Source organism: Peromyscus maniculatus, chromosome 10 (assembly GCF_049852395.1).
Source record: "Peromyscus maniculatus bairdii isolate BWxNUB_F1_BW_parent chromosome 10, HU_Pman_BW_mat_3.1, whole genome shotgun sequence".
In the NCBI taxonomy this organism is placed as follows: Eukaryota; Metazoa; Chordata; class Mammalia; order Rodentia; family Cricetidae; genus Peromyscus; species Peromyscus maniculatus.
Genome location: NC_134861.1, coordinates 50084262 through 50102193, shown reverse-complemented (window position 1 = coordinate 50102193; position 17932 = coordinate 50084262). Strand labels below are relative to the sequence as shown.

General features: G+C 40.9%; 1 protein-coding gene across 5 annotated transcripts in view; it reads right to left on the bottom strand.

The window, feature by feature from the left end:
- The window catches only part of Tbc1d19 (TBC1 domain family member 19), a 119682-nt gene extending 104146 nt beyond the window's left edge, over positions 1-15536 (bottom strand). For 2 of the 5 annotated variants that reach the window (XM_076546304.1, XM_042286000.2), the window contains exon 1: positions 15307-15535. In XM_076546304.1, coding sequence (XP_076402419.1) covers positions 15307-15405 — 99 coding nt within the window. In that variant the 5' untranslated portion in view covers positions 15406-15535. Of the gene's footprint in view, positions 1-15306 lie in introns of all 5 variants that reach the window. The other 3 variants (XM_006994927.4, XM_076546306.1, XM_076546305.1) reach the window with 3 other exon arrangements.
- Positions 15537-17932: the final 2396 nt, after the last annotated feature.

The following is a 17932-nucleotide window of genomic DNA, read 5'->3' as shown; positions in this document are numbered from 1 at the left end:
CAAAGATAAATATGCAAACCTAAATTAAAAAGACTAGAAGGCATTCGTTTTTTGAGTTGGCGAGAATAAGCTATACTCAGAGATATACATATGCAGGAAGTTGATCACCATAAACATCAGGTGGCTGGGAAGAACTGGTCTGCAGTTCTAATGAGGCCAGCAGAGGGTCTGGCTGTGACAGTCTGACCTGCTTCCATGGTAGGTGATAGTCATTCACCTTGAATAATGCATTACAGACTTGTCACTTGTTTATATGAGAAAGCTTCAAAAATGAAAGAAAAGAAACATATCTTCCCAAACACCCCGTTTCTCCACCTAAAGTCTCACCTTTAGTCTAGTCTTTTTTTTTTTTTCTTTTAAAATATACACAGGGAGAGGGTGTCAGATCCTCCAGAACTGGAGTTACAGACGGTGGTGAGCACTGGATATGGGTGCTGGGAACCAAACTCAGGTCCTCTGTAGGAATAAGTGCTCTTAACCACTGTGCTGTCGCCACAGCCCCTGGCCTCGTCTTTTCCCTGAGTAACTACAATAGTTTCTGAACTTGGCATGTTGTTATCTTACTTAGATGGCACTCCTCACCTGGCATGCCCAAGCTCCTGTACTTTTTCTTCTTTCTTAGCATCTCCTAGCTCCTAGCCTATGCTCAATCAATTCATTTACTATGTTTATTGGCAAAGCATATGTCTCACTGTTTAATGGCCAGCTCCACTAGGGTAGCTATCTTTGAGCCTAAACTAGTTACTTTCATAAAGTGGATACACAATGTATGCTCATTGAATGAATGAATGAATGAATGAATGAATGGACCAACATCTCCTTTTCCAATCTGCTCTCTAATGCTTTCTTCCTAACAGAAGTCTGTCCTGGCTGTGGCTCTGCAGACATACAAAAGAGCCAGAAATTTTCCACAGGCATACACAGTCCTTTGCAATGTAAATCTACTTTATCCTACAGATCTGCTGCTGCTGCTGCTTGACCAAGCTAAAGATGCTCTCAATTTCTCATCATGGTAGTCACTAGTCATAGGAAATTACATCCAGTGATCCCACAGCTGGAAATCCCTTGAGGGCTCCAAGCTTCTGTTCATGTCATTTCCTTAGGAAAAAATGCTCCCTCATCACAAATCCATAGTAGCTTCCAAAGCCTCCTCCCCAGCTCCCCTAACACAGACAGGACACCATGTCCTCGGTGACAGCACGGAGGCTATACTGGAGCGCTCATCTCACTATCTTTCTGACTAGATTATCTACTGAAGGACAAGGGCCAGGTCTCCACTGTTACATCCTACATATTACCCTGGCATTAATCGCTGCTTGACAAAATTTTATTGACCAAATCATGTTCTTTCGTTTTTAGTCAATTTTATCCCAAAATAAATAAGGAACTTCATAAAATTATTTTTAACTGAGCAGAATAATTTCCAGTCCATTATTCCCAGGAGTATTTTAAAAGCTGTAAAACCTCCGGCTCATTATTCACAATGGCCAAGGCAAATGGAAATTTAACTTCTCTTGTCTGTCTTTCCCATCTCTGGCTTGTATTTGGAAATGATTCAGAGTACCATTTAAAGAATTTGAAGAGAAAAGATTCTTATTATTTCTAAATATTTTCACTATTTCAACGGTGCTAGGCCTCCCTGATGGACTTTTTATACTAAACACAAGCCTGTAGAGAGAGGGAAGCCTGAGTGGGTGGGAGTCCTGAGTGAATATGTACTGCTGAGCTGGGCACAGCTGGGTCAGAGACTCCAGAGCCTCAGGTCCATGGAGGAATGGCAAAGCCTTCCCTTCTGGTCCATGTATGGATGGTGACAGTGTAGAAAATATCTACCATAACAATCCCCTAAGATATTGACTGAAGACTACTTCCCCACAAGATAAGATAAATCTGTCTCCTTGGTTCAGCTATATACCATAAACCCTGCCTCCTAGATTACCTGTATGCAATAACTCATCTCTCTATTCAACTCGATTATAACAAGCACACTGAGCTGGGGCGGGGGCAGGGACAGGGCCTGAGGTTTCTCTAGCAGAAAGTCCAGTCCACTGGGTCACAGTTTTCTGCCTGTGTGTCTGTCTGTCTGTCTGTCTGTCTTTTCTTCATCTCCTCGCTGCCCCAGTGAGGTCCATTCCCAGAGCCCTGCTGGACATGGGACAAACCAAACTCACTAGCCATTCAAGTTAATTATTAAAATCTTTAGAAAATGGAGACCTGAAGCAGGACAGGGTAGGTGAGGATGTAGCTAAGTGGTAGAGGGTGGCCTAGAAGGCTCAAAGATCTGGGTCTGAGCCCAGGACCACAACCACAGCCACCACGCAAACCAAGACACAGAACAGGGCAGTAACTCAGCATCACATGCTACTGTGACATAGTTCTGATGCATGATTCAGTAGCATGAGCCTCTCTGAAAACTCCCTCGAAACACTCTTGGGAATCCGGCTGTATAAACCACATTGAAGGCAGCTTTCCTACACATTGAGAATGAGCCTTTTCTCACAAACATTCAATCAGTGTTTAAAAGGCGCAGCTTCTCTGATACAGTTCCAATATCTTATTGCTATATTTTGTTCTGATCACTCAACATGGACAATAATTCTGATTCACAGAGAAGTATTTGCATTACTAATTTCCTAGCAACCTAACCACACTCCCAAATTAAAGCAATGCAGGAAATTGACAGAGAAGTTGTTAGAAATTTTTAGGATAAGTCCAAAATTCCCTTATCACTAACACAGAAATTAGACTAGGGCTTCTGACCCACCTGCCCAAGTGTGTGTGCATAGTATTCCTTCTGCTTGGTGTGGGGCAGCCCAGCAGCAGGCTACAGTAGCAGCCCCATGAGCATGCGCACGGTGTTCCCCCAACACCCTGCCTTTCACAACAGCTACAGCCGCATGCATCCTCACTTACACGTGCAAATGCAGATGTCTGCAGGAGCCATGCACACCATGCACTAAACGACTTTTTTGGTGCTTAATGAGTTGGAGAAGTTATTTTAAAAGTTCTTAAGCCGGGCGGTGGTGATGCACACCTTTAATCCCAGCACTTGGGAGGCAGAGCCAGGCGGATCTCTGTGAGTTCAAGTCCAGCCTGGGCTACAGAGTGAGTTCAAGGAAAGGCACAAAGCTACACAGAGAAACCCTGTCTCAAAAAAAAAAAAAAAAAAAAAAAAGTTGTTAAATTGCCTGTTTTTAAGCTTGGATATAAAAAGCACAGTTTAAAAAGCACTTAGGATGGCATGTGCATGGGTTTGGCACCAGAGAGCTGAAATTATCTCCCAGACTTACTTAGTAATTTGATTAAGCCATTTAACATCTCTGTATTTGTTTCATTATTTAGCAGAGAGAACAAAACTAAGTTATTATGATAATCAAGGGAAAAATTATCAAAGTAATTTTTAGGCTATGTAGTCCAATATAAAGTGGTGTTATAAAATAAGGTGTGCCCAGATGGTAATAGCCTGGATATCTGTAACAGATTTTCATGGAAGAAGATAGGAGTCTTGGAGAGAGATGTTTTTAAAAGATCTACAGGCAGAACTTTAGTCTTCTTTAAACCCAATGCCTCTAGCTCACAAGAACTGAACATGCTCCTCTAGCAAGACAGTGAGTGGGTAGAAACTCGGGGTTCTGAGCCTGTGCTCACTCTCCATCCTTTCATGCTGATGGTGACATCACCCTTCTGTGTGTCAAAAACATGATCTTCCTCTTCCCAATGCACAGGTGTGCAGACACACTTGGTCACACACACACACACACACACACGCACGCACGCACGCACGCACGCACGCACGCACGCACGCGCACACACACGGTTTCCATTCCATTCCATTCCCACTCCAGCAGTCCTAAATTCAAAACGTTGGCTATGAACATCTAGCATCTCTGATCTCGGTGAGTAGAGGAAACTGGAGAAGGGAAACAGCAGCTGGGTGGGAGAAGGAGGCTGAGGCCACAGGCTCTGGAAGGGAAAGCAGGGCACACAGCAGGGTTCACCAAAAGTGCTCTGTGAGCCTCTGCTGGATGGACCCCATCACCTCCTCTTCTTACTACACTTACATACCAATGCTGGACTCCAGGAAGCCATCGATGCCTGAAAATCATGGAAATTTAGGATTAGAAGGGACCATAAGGAGCTCTGCTGGGCCACTAAGCACTTAAGACCCCTGCAATCTGCAAGTGGTGATCTGCCTGAGAAATCCAACGTGGAAGCTGAACCAGCTTTCCAGCTTAGAAATGGTTTACATCCCTACCCTAGCAATGTCCTACCTTGCCTTACATTATTGCTCTGAATTATTGTCATGAGATAAAATGCACTAACCTAACATGAGCCACCACTCACCCCTCCACCCTCAGGCCACAGTAGGTTTGATCCCTTTTGGTGAGAGGCCTTTAATCAGAGCTATCATGCCTTCTCTGAATTTGCTTTCCTCACGGCCACATCTGTGCCAAGCTCTCTCCCCTGGCCGGCGTCTGCCACTGCTGTGGCTTCCTAACTGACCTGGTTCACTTGTTCCTCCAGATCACTTATTCTCAACCTTTCCGGTTCAGGCTCCCCATTTTCTTAAAATCAAGGACTCTGGGAGGCTTTACACGGATTATACATATTGGTACACCATTTGATTAAAGTAAAAATAATTAAAAATAATTATTAGTATGGTGATTAAAAATGAAGCGCATGATTACTGTGTGATTTGGGAATTCTCCGTCTGGCTACATACCCAAAGAATGCAAAGCAGGACTCAAACAGATACTTGACACCAGTACTGTTCTCAACAGCCCAAAGGTGGAAAGAGCCCAAATAGCTATCTATAGATAAGGAACAGATACACAGAATACTATTCTTCCTTTTAAAAGTAACTTCTGAAGCATGCCATGTAGTATGGATGAACTTGAAGACATCATGCTACATGAAAGGGACATACATAAGAAAACAAAAGCAAATACGATGATTTGCTTTTGCCCAGAACAGTCAGCCGAAACAGAAAGGGGCATGTGGTGACCAGGATGGGGAGAGGTTGGGGAGTCAGTATTTAATAGCACACAGCTTCAGTCGGGATGATGTTCAACAGTCTAGTGTTTAATAGTGCAAATGTACTTAATGCCAAAGGACTGCACCCCTAAGGGACAGAAGTAAACTTTATGCATATCTGATCACAATAAAGAATAGCCTGATTCATTTTAAAATAATCATAACTCATTACATATTAGACTAAATATTTAAAGTAGCTGAATTTTCAGAAACAAATGTGAATTCAAAACATCAATGAGAAGCACTATGTAATCTTTCAATGTATGAATCAGTAGATGGAAACCATCACATCCTTGAAATGTCCATGGCAGTTAGTCTATGGCACTTGCTGTTTTGTCTGATGTATATGGAGCACACATATGTGTAACTGGAAATGGAGTCGAATTTTATTATCCTTGTCAGACAGTTCAAGATGTTCTTTTAAGAATATACCAAAATCTGCTAAGTAGTGGTTTTTGAAAGATTGGCTGTGATGTGGACTCTGACATCAATAAACTCTCCAGTCTCTAACACTTAAAAATGCATTGGTCAGCCTTGAACTTGAGTCTGTTCCCTATATATGATTCTGTTACAGCATGCATGGTCAAATACTGTTTAACTAAGTCAAGTGATTGACACAAAGCACTGAACAACATCAAAAAGTAATATTCATTAATGTCACCACCAATACCACCCACAAATAGTTTTTAGATATTGACAAGCCATTAAATTCACAGTGGCAGGCACACTTTCCCAATGTCACATTTTTATTCAGAGCTTGAATTTTATCACCACACATAATGCCTTTCTTTTAAAGGACATGTTAACTTCATTCATTTTTTGATAAAGTATCTTCCAAATACTTTTAAATAGTAACATGAATTCTATGATAACAGCACACATGAGTAAATATGGATTATAATAGCTTTTGACAGTTGCTCAACTGTTTCACTTTTGAAAAGTCAATTCCATTTCCTTGTAACTCCTAAGTGGTTTTGAAATTATTTCTTTTTTTCTTTGAGATTATAATTAAATCATTACCCCCTTCCCTTTCCTCCCTCCAAACGTTCCCATACACCTCTCCTTGCTCTTTTTCAAATTCATGGTTTCTTTTTTCATTAACAGCTGTTACATAAATATACATGCATATTATTCCTAAATATAACCTGCTCAGTCTGTATAATGTTACTTGTATGCATGTTTTCAGGGCTGACCACTTGGTACTGGATAATCAGTTGCTGTGCTCCTCCCTAGGGAAGACTGTTTCTCTAGCTCTCAGTGTTCCTTGGTTGCCTGTAGTTCTTTATGTAGGGTTGAAACCTCCTGGGATCAGTTTGTGCTCTGTTTGTGGAATCACAGATGGTTCTGTAGAATGTAAGAAGTAAAAGTAAGTAGAGGAAGGGTCCCATCCACCCCATCTCTCCTGATTAAAGGAGCATGTGTGTGCTCTAAAAACAATCCTGTGCTTTCCCCCTCCTGAAAATACCTCAAGCCCTTCATGCCCTGTATAGTTAACAACAATAATAATAGCAATAACTGATACTCATTCATGAACTTCAAACTCTCCAAAACACTAGTCCCACCCAACCTAGATACCTTTACCTATCTAGAAAGTTCCTGCACTTGGCCTTCTCATTGCCTCAACACCGGTAACTGGGTTTCCTCTCCCCGGGCCCCCCCCCCCCCCGCCCCCCGAGTGCTACACAAGACTTCCTAACGCTGACTCTCCGGCCACTTCTTTTAGGTGCATTTATGTTCCATTTATCTGTATTGCTCTTGCAATAATTAATTGAATCCTTTGTACATGTCAGTTGTTGAGTTTAAAAATAAAAAGAAGATAGCCTCCCTTACTTTTGAAGATCTCACAGCATAATTAAAGACATAAAAACAAAAGTGAGAGATACTATTTAAAAAGATATTGCCCTTTCCCATAGTAATTTCCAAACATCCTTGTCATTACCATAATTGTTCTGGACTTCATCCAATTCCTCTCAAGAGCCTACTACCATCACTAATGAGATGCTCAATGAAAACATGTTGAATTGAGTATCTCCATTTCTTCCTAATACTTCTGGTTCCATCTAAAACTGTAGGGCAGACTCATTGCTGTAATCCTAGAAGTCCCAGTGGACACCCTGTAGCCAGGAGTAAGCGTTAATTTCAGATTGGAAGGTCCGGCGCCCAGAACACTGACTGTGCCTTACACTCTACATGTGCTGTATAATTCCAGCCCGACTCCAGTTTCTGTCACCTGAAGATGGATCCTCCCTTGGCCACCTTCTGCTGACATGCCCAAGCTGACCCATTTTTCTGCCTACACTCTCTTCCTTCATTCTCACCATTACGTCTTATTCTCTTTCATAGAATCATTCTCAGGTCACTTTCTGTGACCAATTTTCTCCCTTCGCCCTTTTAGCTTGTTCTTACTAATTCAGGAATCCTGTGAGACATTTTTTAAACAATTCAGTGATGAAATAAACCACAAAATGAACAAGCCAAATTCACATTGTAATATATATCTTGTATTTTAGGCATAAATTCCATACAGGCAAAAGCTCTTGGAATTCTGTATGCCACCATTCATTTCTTTACTATCCTACCTTATAGAATTAAAGATACAACAAAAGACAACATAAAATGGATAAGGAGGACATCACTTCCTGGTTCAGGACAACTAAGGGACCCTGAGTTTCTAATTTGTATATCAACTCTAACAGTCCAATCCAGATCTTCCCCAGATATATGCTAAATAGTACCTAAAAATATACCATACTATGCATACTGCTCTTCCGCAGGATCCAAGTTTAGTTCCCAGCACTGACATCAGCCTGGTTACACCACATATGATTCCAGCTCCAGAGAGATCGAGATACCTCTAACCTCATGGGCAGCTGCATTCACAGGTACACACACACACACACACACACACACACACACACACACACACACACACTCACATACACCAGATCGAGATACCTCTAATCTCATGGGCAGCTACATTCACAGGCATACACACACACACACACACACACACACACACACACACACACACACTCTCTCTCTCTCTCTCTCTCTCTCTCTCTCACACACACACACACACAATTTTAAAATAACTTTTAAAAATATTTTTTAAAAGATAGAATTATTTTGCTTTCATACTAATACAAATTCTATATATCAGAGATATAATTTCATGAGTTTTTTTTTTCCTAGTATTAAGATGTTCTGGGGTTCTAGACATGATAGTACCTATTACATATTCCTCTCTCCAAAGTCTATCTGTCTATCTTGTTTCAGGGCCCTTCCTGTTATAATTCTACTATTTATAATTAAAAATTGAATCACAGCCGGGCGGTGATGGCGCACGCCTTTAATCCCAGCACTTGGGAGGCAGAAGCAGGTGGATCTCTGTGAATTCGAGACCAGCCTGGGCTACCAAGTGAGTTCCAGGAAAGGCACAAAGCTACATAGAGAAACCCTGTCTCAAAAAACCAAAAAAAAAAAAAAAAAAAAAAAAGAATCACATAGATCTCATCCATTTCTCCATCATTGGGCGATCCCCGTGTCTTTCTTGGGGCCCTGTTTTCCAGGTAGCCTCCCTGGTGATGTGAGTAGCAGTCCAGTCATCCTTGTTCCACATCTAGTATCCTCCTATGAGTGAGTACATACCATGTTTGTCTTTCTGAGTCTGGGTTACCTCACTCAGGATGATTTTTTCTAGATCCATCCATTTGCCTGCAAACCTCATGATGTGACTGGACCTGCCTGGACTGAGTCTACCTGGTTGATCTCAGTCCTCGGGGGAGGCTTTGCCCTGGAGGAGGTGGGAATGGGGGGTGGGCTGGGAGGAAGGGGAGAGGGGTGGGAGGGGGGAGAACAAGGGAATCTGTGGCTGATATGTAGAACTAAATTGTATTGTAAAATAAAATAAAATAAAAAAACAAAAAAAATTGAATCACAAGACATATTAAATGCTTAATGGAATAAAAATAACATTCCAGGGCTTCATATAACATCCATTTTAATCACAATAAAATAAAGTAACAATACTGATGTTTCACTGGACATCAGTTTGGAATGGGACTGTCACCCCAGTGTTTAGGGAATGAAGGAGAAAACTCCATCCTAAGATTAGACTAACTTCAAGACAGCTACTTGGGAATATTCAGAATTATATATACTAAAGACAACATTAGATTGCAAGGAGAAAAATCTAAAAATCTATATTTAGCCTTGAAACATCTATGCAAATATATTTTTCTATGTAAGTTGCTCTACTAATTTCTGTGAACACCTAAATAGAAAACTTGAGGCAGTACAGGAGCTGGGCCAGAGGAAAATATGCTAATTAAATGTAAAAGACACATAGGATCCCCTCAGCTATTCAAAAGTACTTTAGCAAAGCTAACTAAAGGAATAAATAGGTCAGTGTTTCAAGGGTGAAAGGCAAAGTACTGTATGAACACTGAGACAATGAAGGACACTGGAGGAAAAATGCTGTCTCATTCACACCTTAAAAAAACCCAGGTTTCCTTTTATAAACCACTTACTAGTAAGTGTGAGATATATATTATCATGTGATATATATATATATATATATATATATATATATATATATATATATGGATAAATCTGTACAAGGTGGATGGAAAAACTGCTAGCTGGTTAATACTCTTGTCTAGAACAAAGATTAGAGATTCTCTCTCTCTCTCTCTCTCAGAGAGAGAGAGAGAGAGACAGAGAGAGACAGAGACGCAGAGAGACAGAGAGACAGAGAGAAGTAGAAAAGCATTGCTGAGTAAAGAGGAGTTAGAGTAACAAGAAACCCTCCTGGGAGGGGAGAGTAACTGGCTACACTTCCTCTGGATGGTAAGCCTATTGGGAAAGACATGGGCTTGAGGATCAGGACCAGCCCAGCACAAAGCCTCATGAAGAACTGCCAAAGACCACAAAGAAGTAAGTAGGGACTTTGCAAGTATGAAGTATCCTCAAGAACTGGGACTCTGGGGGATAGAAGGCTAAAAACCTAAACACAAAAAAAGCACTGAGGAAGTATTTCAGCAGTCCAAAAAAAAAAAAGATTAAAGTTTTACATCCAAATGTAAAGGACTCACAGAATACATCAAGTCCTTTGCTGAAAACCTGAGAGACCCAGGAAAGAACCAAGGGCAAGGTGATCTTGAGAAAACTCAGCCTTGACTCAACACATTCCAAAATGGCATTAAAGTGGGTAATTAGTCCCAAGACTGACTCGTGGGGCAAGGTGACAATGATGTTGTCATTTGAGGTTATATTTTAATTTGTACAGAATACAAAGCTTTCAATAAAGGCATGCTGCGGTCTGACTGACATCCCACAAACAGAAGCAAGAGGAAAAAGATTACAAAGAGCTCCATGAGTAATCTAGGTAAATGGAGAGGGACTGTTACAATATGAAGACACAGCACCTAACATCACACATTTATGGAAAAATGATTATAAAAATCCAGGAAAATAGACTCAGAACTGGCTTCCGTAAACAATAATCCCCTGAAAGGGCTGGCGACAAAGCTCAGCGGTTATGAGCACTTGCTGATCTTCCAGAGACCTGTCTAGTTCCCTAAACCCAGTCCCAATGGCTCACAGTGCCCTGTAACTCCAGCTCCAGGGGACCTCATGTCTTCTGACCTGCACCTGCACACACACTTATGGCAGGCACGCATGCACGCACGCACGCACGCACGCATGCACGCACATATACATCTTTACAAGAGAACCACCTGGAAATTTCAGAACTGAAAAATGTATGGATAAGAACTCACTGGGTGGATTTACCAGAGATAAGAAACAGCACAACACAGAATGAATGAATTAGAAGGTACAAAGGAAATCTCTAAACTAAACAGGATGAGGGCAGGGGAATTACTAAAAAACATTAGAGACATAATTAGCCACGAGGCCCTCTGTGGAACCAAGGAACAAGTGGCAGAACAGGCCTTTGAAAGATGCCATTCAGATGATTTTCCAAACTGGTGCTGGGTTTAAACAGGCTCCAGACCCTGTCTTACTTAGGGTTACTAGTGCTGTGAGGACACACCATGAGCAAAAGCAACTTGGGGAGGAAAGGGTTTATTTGGCTCACACTTCCACATCACTGTTCATCACTGGAGGAAGTCAGGACAGGAACTCAAACAGGGTGGATCCTGGAGGCTGAGCTGAAGCAGAGGCCATGAAGGAGTGCTGCTTTCTGGCTTGCTCTCCATGGCTTGCTCAGCCTGCTTTCTCATAGACCCCAGGACCACCAGCGCAGGCGTAACACCACCCACAATGGTGTTACACCCACACCTCCCCCATCAATAACTAATTAGTAAGAAAATGCTCCACAGGCTTGCCTACAGCACGATCTCATGAAGACATTTTCTCAACTGAGGCTCCCTCTTGTGTCAAATTGACATAAGACTAGCCAGCACAGACCCAAACAGAATAAATGATCATCAATAATAATACAAAAACAACAATACCTTACCAATGTGCATCTTAACAAGTCTGCTGAAATCCCCCAAACAGAAAGAAAATGTTAAAAGCCACCAGGTAGAAGCAGGCAACACATATTCAGTGATGACAGAATTCTCAACAGAAGTCAAAAAGGGAAAGACAATGGATAACACCCCAAACACTGCCAGAAAACCACTGCCAACTTAGAAAGCCGCGTGCAAAAGAAGTATCCTTTAAACTGAAGATAATGAAACATCACCAGATGGATAAAAAACAAGAAATGTAAGACTCGGGGCATAACTCAGTGGCGGAATGCAAGCAAGACTCTGGATCAATCCTAGACCCTAGCCCCCATGCAAAAGCTAGCAATTTGATCTAGAAAATGTGTCCCGAAAGAAATGCTATGTCACATAATGAGTCACACATACCAGACATGGGTGACTACAAGTACTGGAAAAAATGTGATAAAATGGGAATTGTCGTCCGTTGTTGATGAGAATAAAAACACGCTGTAGCCCCCGGGAAGACCAGATGTCATTTTCTTGCAAATTAACCATAATCTTAGCATGCAACCCATCAATCACTGTGCTTCGGATTGTTGAAAATGTATGTCTACACCTGCAGCATAAATATGAATTGTCTAGAGAAGCTTCATTCATAACAGCCAAAACTTGGAGGAAACCAAGATTTTTGTTCAGCAGTTAAGTATACAAAATGGTGAGTTTACACAGTAAAATATTACTTAGCAGAAGAAAAATTATCAAGTCATGCAAAAGACACTAGGAACTGATGCGTTATTGGTAAGTTCGAGAAGCCAGTGTAAAGACCACATACTGTGTAGGTGTGATGGTATGACATTCTCAAAGGGAAAAGTTTAGAGACAGAAAATGATGGTGGTAGATGGAGTCTGGGCACTCAGCACAAGGAAGGGATGAACAGCACAGTGGGGCACATCGAGTTTTACATGATATATATCTCTGAAAGCTCTGGAGCTATACAGCAAGAAGAATGAGCCCTAGCGTGAACTACAGAGTGCAGTAATAGTGAATCAGTTTTAGCCATCCGTAAGAGCTGCACCACACAGCAGTGGGACAATAAAGGGAGCTACTTGGAAGGTTAGAGCAGTGACTCTATACTTTCTGCTCAACTTTTATATAAACCAGAAGCTACTCTAAAACAAAGTGTGTTGATTTAAAAAATTAACTTCCCAAGCAGAAAACCCTAAACACCGGCTATATTGGAGAACTCTCCCCAGTGTTTAAAAAAAACAAAATTTCTTAACACTTGCAGAGCGTAGCAAATGAAAAAGGAGGTAACACTCCCTTACTCAGTTTATGAGGCCAGAATACCTCTATATAAGATGTGACAAACACATTAGAAAAATGGTACAGAGATTTTTCTCATGACATAGTTATATTCCTTAATACACATATCAGTGGGTTTTTGTCAACTCCATCTTAGAAAGCCAATGTGAGACAATCTCATGCACAGACTAACAATGAGAAAAGTATATATTATTTATAAAGCCATAACATTTTTGCCTTTAAAAACTTACTTGTAACAGAGACATAGCAATAAATAAATGTAACAAAATATATTATACAATAAATGTATGTATAAATACGAGACTGCAAAGAACTTTGTATGGTATAAGAAATGGGTAGAAATTTTCACAAAAATTTTACCAAATTTTACAGTATAAATAGAAATTCATTTGACAGAAAACAATAGAAGTAGAAATGGAAAGTAGATTCTAGATTTAAAAAAAAAAAAAAGAAAAGCAAGTGTAGAGGTGAGAACCCTAGCACTCTGAGTGTTCTACCTTAGCAAAACCCCTAATTGGGATTTATTTACTTATTTATTTATTATTTTAAAATTTCACAAAAATTAACACTGTAGGATTAAAACCATAGTTTGGCCCCAACACAGGATTAGTGAGTGATTTCAATATCCAATGCTCACCAAAAACAGGTCATTTGAAATAAAATCATAACTTTTTCTCTTTTCTTTTATTTTGGATTTTTGAGACAGGGTTTCTTTGTGTAGCCCTAGCTGTCCTGGAACTCACTCTATAGACCAGGCTGGCCTCAAACTCACAGTGATCCACCTGCCTCTGCCTCCTGAGTGCAGGAATTAAAGGCGTGTGCCACCACCACCTGGAAAAATCATAATTTTTCAGACCACTCTGACTCACCTCCAAAGAAAATCTGAAAGTGTTAAGAACACAAAACAAACCAGATTCTAAACAAGGTCATACAAGGACAAACTGGTCTCCAAACTATTGGCAGGGCATGGGAGGAAAAGGGGGGCTGACACACAGGCGGCAATAGCAATCAACTACTAAACATATAGACTGATGTTTTTCACTTTTGTTATATTGATTTTTAATTATTACATTTCTCTATTTTAATTAAAATCTTTTCAGACCATATATTTTTATCATGTTCCCCACCCCATGCCCCTCAGATTCTCCCCACCTAGCTACCTACTCAATTTTATGTTCTTTTTCTCTCTCAAAAACAAAAACAAAAGATAAAGAAAATCAAAATAAAGTGCCAAAAAATCAATGAGACAAAAAATGGCAAAGTGAAACAGAAAGTCTACCAAAAAAAAAAAAAGCCATTGAGTTCATTTTGTATTGGCTAAATATTCCTGGGCATGGGGACTGCCCTGGAGCGTGACTGATAGACCCAGTTACAATCTATTGGAAAAAACTGCTTTTCTCTTTGCCAGTGGACACCAACTGGCGATTGAAATTGAAAGTGTATCCACTTTCCCCTCTCAGGGATGGGACTCCATCTGACTTGAACTTGTGCAGGTCCTATGTATGCTACCAGTCTCTGTGAGTTCATATGTGCAGTGGTCCTGTTGTGTCTGGAAGACACCATTTTCTTAGAATCACCCATCACTTCTGGCTCTTACAATCTTTCTCTTCCACAAAATCTAAATAATTAACATAATATGAATGCTCTCCATCATGGAGTTAAACTAGACATCAACAAAAGAAGGATATTAGAAAGGTCTCGCAAAATTTGAAAATTAAACAGTGCATTTTCTAGATAACCCATGGATCAAAGATAAAGTCACAGAAAATACATCTTGACATTTCCCATAATTTCTAAACAACCTAAATATCCACCAGGAAAGCACTACAGAGAAACTAACAATGAGGCTTCCAAACAATGAAATACTATTCAGCAATTAAAATGAACAGAAGTACTGAAATACCAGCAGTATGGGTGGACCCCAAAAGCCTAACACTGACAGAAGCACCCACAAAAGTTTACATCCTGTATGATTCCATTTACACGACATTCTCATATAGTAAAGATCTCCCGGTCATTCTATGTATTCGCGGTGCCTAGTCTGTTTGAATGTGTTGAATAAATGCTAGATGGGCACGTCAGAAACCCCTGCAGGGACAGTGAAATGCAACAAAGTGACACATTTTTTAAAAAATGCATATTGGGCCCCAATCCACCCACAAGACAGTAAAAGAGAAGGAAGGCATGCCAGTCAGTGAGCCCAACGCTTAAGAGAATAGGTCCCTTAAATGACTACAAGAATAGATAAAGAAATGAGACGCCTTTGCCATTCTCTAGCCTGAAGAAAGGCATGATGTGCCCCACCCATCTTTAATAAAATACAATCGCCCCACCCCTGGGTCTGAGCAAACCAAGGTGCGGGGTTCAGGGAGGGGTTTAAGACACCAAAAGAGGTGGGGAAGAGCAGACAGCTCTGGCTTGGGTGAAGGCAGTGTGGCAGACAGGACGTCCTGCGGCCCGCCGGTCTCCATAGCTTCCCATCAGCCCCGCTTACCCAGGCCTGCCGTTCCAGCTGAGCGTACAAATTGGAGCCCTTGAGTTTCTGGACTATCTGGGCAATGATAAGAGACAGGTCGGACTCCTCCTGCAACATTTCCCCTGCCCTAGCCCGCCCAGCCGCGGGGACAGCCGCTGGCACGGAAAGAATGCGCTGCAGAGTCCCACTCCCGGCCGCTGACACTTCTCCCGGACCTTTTTTACGCTGGGACTCCTCCAGCGGGCGTTGCCAGGCAACTGCTGGGCCGTGTGTCCGTCCCTTTCTGGTCCCCTCCGCATCTGAAAGGCGTAGCACTTGCGTTCCGAGGACGGAAAGAGCCCAGAGCCGGGAAGTAGATTTCATTTCATTGTTCCTACCCAGTTTGATCGAAAACCCAGAACAAAAGCTTGTTCTTCGGCAGCCACAAGAGTGTGTGTGTGTGTGTGTGTGTGTGTGTGTGCTGAAATTTAATATATAGACTCAGTCTACCTCTTCAGAACACGCCTGTGAACACAATTGCTGGTGATCCTACCCAAGAACTGTGGACTCTGATACTAGCTGTCGCATTTCAAGGAGGTGCTTAAATTTCAGAATTCAGTTTACACCAGTTGACAGGATGTTTTGATGGTTGGGTGAGGTAGCAAACAATGCATGAAGTTGCACTTTTGTTTCCTTTTCTACTGTTTCTTATTCTCTAGAGTCATAACCTAAGACTAGTCTCCTTACAGATAGAAATTAACCAACAAACATAACTAGTACTTTTCTTTTTTAGCATTATTAATTCAAAGATGACTAAGGTATTGTCCTGGTCTTCAAGAAATTTACATCTAGATATCTCCTCTTCCATGTGTTCATTCAGTCTTTTAGTCATGGTTCAACTTTCAGCTTATCAAACATTTACATACAAGGAACTGTGTGAGCACAAATATTTAATAAAATGCAGTACTTGTGCTCAAGGAACTATATGAAAGACATTTGTAATTAGAAGAACTGATTTAACTAATTGAATGTCAACCCAAAGGCCAATTGTAGCTCAACAGAAGCCCTAAGGTAAAATTACACATTAGAATAATATCACTGGAGTAATTAAGGATTAATTTCAGTTTTGTGTGTGTACATGTATTTTAAGCAAGGCAAAAGTAGCATTTCAGGAAACCAGCCTGAGATTGCTGAAAAGGCTACTCTGGTCTAATTACATTGAGCTTTAATGAGCTTAAGAATCACAGGAGATTTTGCTAAATCAAATGTGGGTTCTGATTCAATGAGCCTCTAGTGGGAGCTGGTAATTTGAATTGCTGACAAAGCCCTGGAGATTGTAATGCTTGTAATCAAAAAGCTAAACTCTAAATAGGGAGGGACTAGAGCAGATAAACAAGAAGAATTCAAAGACCTTGAACACTTATCATCTATGTACACCTACCACATCCTGGCATCTGTCAAGCCATCGCAGAGACACTATGAAGATAGATACAGATTCTAGATAACCCATCTGGTCTACATGGTTTAGGAAAACAACTCTGAAAGAGCCGAGCAGGAAAGGGATATGGTACTTTCTTTACAAAATAGTCCCCCACAACACAGAATGTCTCGGACCTGTGGATGAATTGATCTGGATTCTTTGTTGTCCCTCCAAAGCAATACCCTGCCTGCTCATGAACCTTCAAAGCAACCTGACTTTGAATAACAATAAAAATTTTTTTAAAAAAAACATGGTAAATTCTGCTTTGATGTTGAAAATAAGGGGCTGGTAACAAAAGAGGTAACTGTGCTTGCTTGGGCTTAGAAGGGTCTTGGAGTAAAGAAGCAAGACTTGCATTCAGAAAACATTCTCGCTCCCTTCCTAGCATGTGCCCCAAGAATTACATGACTTCTTTCCCTTTCAGCTTTCTCACCTGAAAAAGAAGTAAAATGCCATCCTAGGAGTATTATGAGAGAAAGGGCATCTAGTATTTAAAATTTAGTGAATAAGATAACAAAACTGAGGTAATTAGATAAAATAATATCCCATAATATTGACAGGGAACAGAATGTAACTAACCATACAAGAAATGTGTAAGTGCCTGGCAAGTTTTTGTACAGATGTCTGCTTTAAATTATTTCTGAGAGAACAATTTTCTGGCTTAAAGCAACAATCAAGAAGTTTGTATTTGACTTTGAAACCATACACAAGGAAAATAAACCCTTCATCATAACACTAAAAAATGTTTCTTACCAATATAGAAGCAGGTGTGTCAGAGTATGATTCAATTCTAGACTGCCCTCTGCTCTCTTTTTCCAATTCAATTTGGCAAGACCTTTCAAAGCACCTGCTGCGGGCTAAGACTGGCAAGAAATACAAAGAGAAGTAAAATGGTCCCTTCTCTCATGGAACTCTCAGTCCTCCGGGGATGATGCAAAGAGCTGTACTAAAGATAGACCCTGTTGGCCTCCCACCTGTGTGTATGCATGTTTTTTTGTGCTCAGGTCCCCGATCCACAGTTAACTGAACAGGAAAAGCCTCATCTCCAGTCTCCAGTTGAGGACTTCGTAATCAAAATCCTTACTGCACCCACAATGAGCAGAGACTGAGAAAATGCTCCAGTTTTACATTTGAGACTGAAACCTGACTCAACCTAATAGGTGAATGACAGAGTCCAACCTCACC